The 6000-nt window shown below is 41.0% G+C and overlaps 1 protein-coding gene across 14 annotated transcripts in view; it reads left to right on the top strand.

The window, feature by feature from the left end:
- The window catches only part of LOC124063316 (neural cell adhesion molecule L1-like protein), a 48921-nt gene extending 45109 nt beyond the window's left edge, over positions 1–3812 (top strand). For 12 of the 14 annotated variants that reach the window (XM_046396840.1, XM_046396847.1, XM_046396843.1 and 9 more), the window contains one exon: positions 2370–3812. In XM_046396840.1, the coding sequence (XP_046252796.1) occupies positions 2370–2583 (214 nt within the window). In that variant the 3' untranslated portion in view covers positions 2584–3812. The remainder of the gene's footprint in view (positions 1–2369) is intronic. The other 2 variants (XM_046396848.1, XM_046396849.1) reach the window with 1 other exon arrangement.
- Positions 3813–6000: the final 2188 nt, after the last annotated feature.

The following is a 6000-nucleotide window of genomic DNA, read 5'->3' on the forward strand; positions in this document are numbered from 1 at the left end:
GACTGTATTTGTGTGGATAGGTAGGGTTATCAATCAATATGGCTGTACAGATGCTCAGGTGACTTTCAGACAGACTTTAAGAACCATTTTGTCTGAAGTTTTAACAGTGATGGAAAGTGCCAGGACAGTAATTCACTGTTATCACATATCAACTTTCTTATTATAATTATATAATCATTTGTGTTATCTGAAATTCTGGTCTCCAAATGAATGATGCAAAGCAAGTCATAATGAGGAACTAACAAAATTGCAGCGAAGCGTGTTGAAACTGAAATGAAGCACGTTTACTGTATTGATTTTTTTAATAGTTATAATAATTATATTATTTTATATGTCGTTTGCCATGTTGTGATATACAAACACCTATTTTCCAGAAAACATTAATTTTGTGCTATTGATCTTAGCTATCATCAAGTTTACTGGAGCTCAGCAAGCAGGAGAAGCTGTGGTAATATGAGTCAGTGCAGATGTTTTGCTGCGACTGTCTATTTAGAATGCCTCTCATGGTTGGTTTCATGAGGCTGTTCTGACTACTATGCCCCCAGAGTGCCCTTAGCCTTACTATGATCTTGTTTTCCTGGCTTTAGAGTTGGATTCAGGGCTCTCTTGTGCCCTTTGAGTCTCTGAAGGCAATAAACCCCCCACTGGTATGCCACGTGACAAGTGGTAATTATACTTCAGACGATTTCTCTTTGGAGATACCCCTCTGCTGCCTTTCCCCTCTGTCCACTCCACCAACGGCAGGTGTCATGGCTGGATTAGGCTGTTAGCCAACAGTGTGATACAGCTATAGTTTATCTGTTGGGTTTTTATTCTAGCCCCACTCCTTTTTTGCCTCATCTTCGCTCTAATCTTCTCTAATCTTTCATATGCAGCTGGGGAAATGGCATCAAATGTGGTGAAGTTTTCCTCCAGACGCCTTTAAAATCAACTAAGTTCAACTTCAGGTGCAAAGGAGGGGTGGGTCCCCATTCCGCCTGAAGTAGTTTCTGTGTTACCCCCAAGCCAAGTCAGTGTGGGTCAATGGAAAGACAAATTTAAATGCCTTCTGCCTGGTGATGTGTCTCCATCACTCACCTGTTTGTGAGACTTCGGGAGAGCCTTTTCACGGCAGCAGGTGAGACTGAACCAAAAGCCTTGACTGAGAGCTGGAGCTCAAAAACACTCAGCCCCAGTTTATCACTACATTCAAAGTCACTGTGTGTGTGTGCAGGGAGGGGGCTGCAGCGGCTGTGGCATTCCACTACTCTTAGATAACAGTCGCTTATCTTTGGCACTCTGGAGTCGTCAGAGAAAGAATGCTTGATAAGAGTTGAAATGCGGACCTTATGTGGCTTGCATGGTAAATGGCCTCATGCAATGGAGTAGATAAGACTGGTTATTAAAAATCCCCGTGAAGGAGAGACGATTTGTAATCTTAGCTTGAACCACGTCTCTGACACAGGTGTCAACTACAGTACGCCTCAAATGGTGCTATCATATACCAGCCACCTGAGCGTCGTCTCTGAACACAGACACTCTGTGTTGTGAATACCAAACCAAAGGGAAGAGAGAGCGATATTACCAAGCATGGATCGTTTAGGGAATTAGAAAAGAGGACAGGGAGGAAAAATATCCTCAGTGTTTTGAGGTGACCCCGCGTCTTGTAGTGAGACACCTGCAAGTTGGCCGGCTGCCCAGCATTAAATTGGCATCTAATCTCCAAGACCTGCGTGTGGGCCCCTCGGGAATACCAGGAATGACAGGCTGTTTGTCTGGGATTGCATATGCCCCACCTCTTCTCCCCGTCTTCCCTCTCTCTTTCTCAATACCCCACCCACACACACACACATATACATGTGCATGCACGCACACACTGACACACACACACACACACACACCTCCCACTCATCTTCTTTCTCACTGCACTCTGGCAATTTCCATCGCTGGTTCTAAAGAGATTTGAAATTGCCTTTGGTCCTGAAGCCTTGGCAATTAGCAATTAGTGAAGTGATTGTAGCAAGCCCTCCCTACCTCGCTTTTGCTCTCTTCCCTGCTGTGTAGCTGATGTATCCACCCAGCTTAACGCCTGTAGTGATGTATTGAAGCCATAAGAACTTGTGAGCGTGTGAGCATATGTGTGTGTGGTGTATGTGTTAGAGCAGTCAACCATTTAATAGTCCATATAAACTCTGTACAGGCTCTGTAGGTTGGTGTTTGTGCATATGTGTGTGGCTTTTGGTTATATCTGACGTTGTGTGCATGCTCGTGTGTTAAAGGTGGCATTCTACATCCAGGTGCTGCTTCTGAACGTCTGCGTTTTATAATGTGTTTGTTAACGCACTGCATCACTGACCTCAGCCTTTCTTCCCTGTTGTTGTTGATGGCAGTGACAGCGAAGAGAAGCCACTGAAGGGCAGTAGCTTGTGCTCCTTGAATGGCGATGACACGGTGGGGGACAGTGTCAGCAGGGACAGCCTGGTTGACTACGCCGACGGAGGAGGAGAATTCAGTGAAGACGGTTCATTTATTGGAGAATATTCCGGACGAAAGCACGGCGGCTCTGTTAGCGAGCCCAGTGGACCCAGCACAGTCACGGCATAAAGCCAGGCTTCAGTTGAAACGGACTACTTTCGTTTCAAGTCGTTTCAAGATACTTTTTAAATTCAGCTTCCCTGATGTTAAATATAGCTTGAATACCCAAAAATGATGGAATAATGACTATGACTCAAATGTGCCGAAGTATTTTGCAGCACACAGAAGTTTTACCCGGAGAGCAGAAAGGACAGATTACACCCACAGTGCACATGAGTGTGAGGACCATGTGAGCCTTTGTACATACTGTAAGAGGATGGCCTGCATTGTTTCAGTGTTTCATGATTTTATTAATGATAATAAAGTGGGTTTTTTTTGTACCTCTAAGCCACAATCTTAAACAATGTATGTTGATATTGTTCCTTCACAGCATTCAGAGGACGAATAGTCATTTTCCACAATGTGAAAAGCATTGAACATGCCAGTATATATGTTTTTTTATTATTTTGTTGTTGTTTTTACATAGTAGATGAGAATAACAAACAGACAACATGGCGGTCAGTCAGTTTTGATACACTACAGGATATGTTTATTATTAAATCAGGCTTTCAACATATGAAACCAACATCTAACATCTGGAAATGCTTTATTGTCTGTTACTGTATATTTTATGTACATATATTGGATTTTTTTGTTTATATGCAAATATGTGAAAGTTGATAATTGGTTTATAATCAAAATGCTGGTGATACCATTTATATCATTATATAAAAGATATTTTTGAACTTTATTTGTTTTTATGTTGCTTTTATGGAGAGGAGCCAGCAAAAACAGAAGAACAAATTCACACGTTAAATTAACTCACCAGGCCTGTGGTTTGTTAGAGGAATTACAGCACAAAATGATACTGGAATGTTACAGACATGGCTGAATTCAGCTTGTTATTCTCAGAGGGGAAACTCATTGCAAATCCTGAAAATATATTTGCATTACCTCTGCAATCCATGCAAAGAATTCTTACATGCTTAATGCATGTTCCTAAAATATTCTTCAAGAATATAACTCAAATAAATTTGAGATTTGACTTATTCAACAATCTAACTAAAACAGATGTGTTAAAACAGGATATAGCAGTGGTGCTGGCTTATGTTTCATGTGTAACGTTCACCACTGAGCTCTTTAAGATGCAAAGACCTGTTTAAAAGCAACAGAGACTCTTGAAAACCAAAAAGATGCAGTTAGATGTGTACTTTGTCACAAAATAAAGATGTTTTGCACTTCAAACCAAAAAGAGCAAACGTTGTCATATGACAGAAAGTTTACCTATGAAGTAGCTAACATTATCAGAAATCTCTTTTACATTACTTGGTTCAGATAATTGGAGCCACATCCCATAGCTCCAATTATGTGAACCAAAGCGGCACTTACTTTTGACTTCAATTTCTGAGGAGAAAATATAGCACCTTTGATGAGGCAGAAATTCTGACTAACAAAGATGGGAGATGATTGACTCATTTATCATTTGGTGGGAGTCTCTTTAAAAATCCTCTAAAACAGCTCAGCTACCTGATTCACTCCATTATGTTTCAGTCCTTCAATAAAAAAGCTCAGAGTGAAGGGTTTTTTTTTTCTAATTTGCCAAATTTGTTTCTCCCAAAATAAACCAAAAATCGACAACTGTGACTGAAATTTAAATTTCAAATTTATTTTCACAGTCTGAGCATTTATAAACATGTTTACTTCAGCTGCTCCCAAATCTTCTCCCCTCTTCTTCTCATCTCTAAAATACCTTGGAGGCTTTTGCCTTCTATTTTGAATTCACAGCCTCCTTGCAGGTGTATAGTCTCTGCATATTCTGGTGATTATAAATGGGCATTGTAGCTGTAATCGAACTAGACTTGGAATAGTGGAGATGAGAAGCACTCCATGCCTTGTGGCAAGATAAAGGTCATTTGAAGAGATAATCCCTGTATTGTCGGGGATTACGCCCTCGTCCGTTTTAAAATTGCTTTCTGTGGGGAATGTTAAAACCGCTAAACAACAACAAAAGATTACTCTAGTCAAAGCCCACCCCCCGCATAAGTTTCACACAAGCTGCTTTTTTTACGCCAATAAATCTTTACCAAGGACATGCAGGTGACCCTTTCAAAAATCCTAATAGCCTCATTTTAGAACAAGCAAAGGTCGGGATGTTAACATCGGCTGAGTCTGTGTCGGATGAAACGCCTGTGTTTGTTGCATAACGTTTTGCTCATGTTATCACTGCTACACGTTTACACACAAACTGAAAAGTGAATCACTCCCTTTCAGTAGATTTGATCGGAGCTGATATTTAGGCTAAGTGCCCTGGAAATTGCCTGGTGGGAATAAATCAATAGCATACTCACACATGCTGTGAGTTCAACCCAGTAATCACGTGCCGTAACCACTCAGCGTTGCATCAACTTTAAACCAAGTGAAGACACTGCAAGGACAAGACACTGTGCAAGGACCGCAGCACGCAGAAGAGATTTGCTGTTTTCTCAGGGTGTGAGATATTGAGACTATGTTGTAACTACCCTGTGATGAAGGAGGAAGCCCGATGGCCATGAAGTCCTCATCAATAATGAACACGGGTCGGATTCACGGAGAGGAGAACTGGTATTTCAGGAGATGCTCTTACAGATGATCATCTTCTCTTTGTGGGCTTTGGAAAGAAAGCGGCTAAAGCATTTGCAGAGGAATCACTTCAAGAGAAAAGAAAGCTATGTTATGTCTCTTATTTAAAGGGACAAACAGCCCATTGGGCCTATTGAGAGCAACACATAAGCGTGTCTATCAAGGACAAGCTTTGAGCACTTTGGCAGAGAAAGAGTTTCATGGTTGAGTGGAGAAAAAGACGGGGTTGAGTATTGAAGGTTATTTGACTGTGCACTCTTTATTCGGCAACCAAAGGGAACTGCAGATGAAGAAAAGGAGCTCAGAAAGCTGACTCCTGACCTTGACACACAATCAGAATGACGGCGCTTTCCAGATTCTTCCATTGGCCTTCACTCTTTGTCTCCACTTTTTTAAGTGAATGTGGGATGAATGGCTGGGCTGAACTTCATATTGAAATCAGAATCAGATTAACAAGAAAGAGACACAGCCGAGCAAGACATCAGCATCAAGAGGGGCTTTCAAGAGGTTGTTATTGGAACAGTCTAAAACGTGTTTTGTTTGTCTCTTTCAGTCTTTCACTAAATCTTTCTAAACTGTATGATATTGATTCTAGTTTAGAAAACAAAATGTAGATGCTTCCATATCTCGCATAAAAGTTGTCCCACAGTTACAATAACACCCCGAATAACTCTCATCTAATTTAGGTATCATTTGTCCTCCCTTTTCTGCTCAATCTTTTGTCATCCTAACATGGTGCTATACTCACCTTCTGCTAAAATTTAATTTGTCTCACTAGAATGCAAATGGAATGGAATGATTCTGCATACAGAGAATCCTTTTAGTGGG

This window comes from Scatophagus argus, chromosome 8, assembly GCF_020382885.2.
Source record: "Scatophagus argus isolate fScaArg1 chromosome 8, fScaArg1.pri, whole genome shotgun sequence".
Taxonomy (NCBI): domain Eukaryota; kingdom Metazoa; phylum Chordata; class Actinopteri; family Scatophagidae; genus Scatophagus; species Scatophagus argus.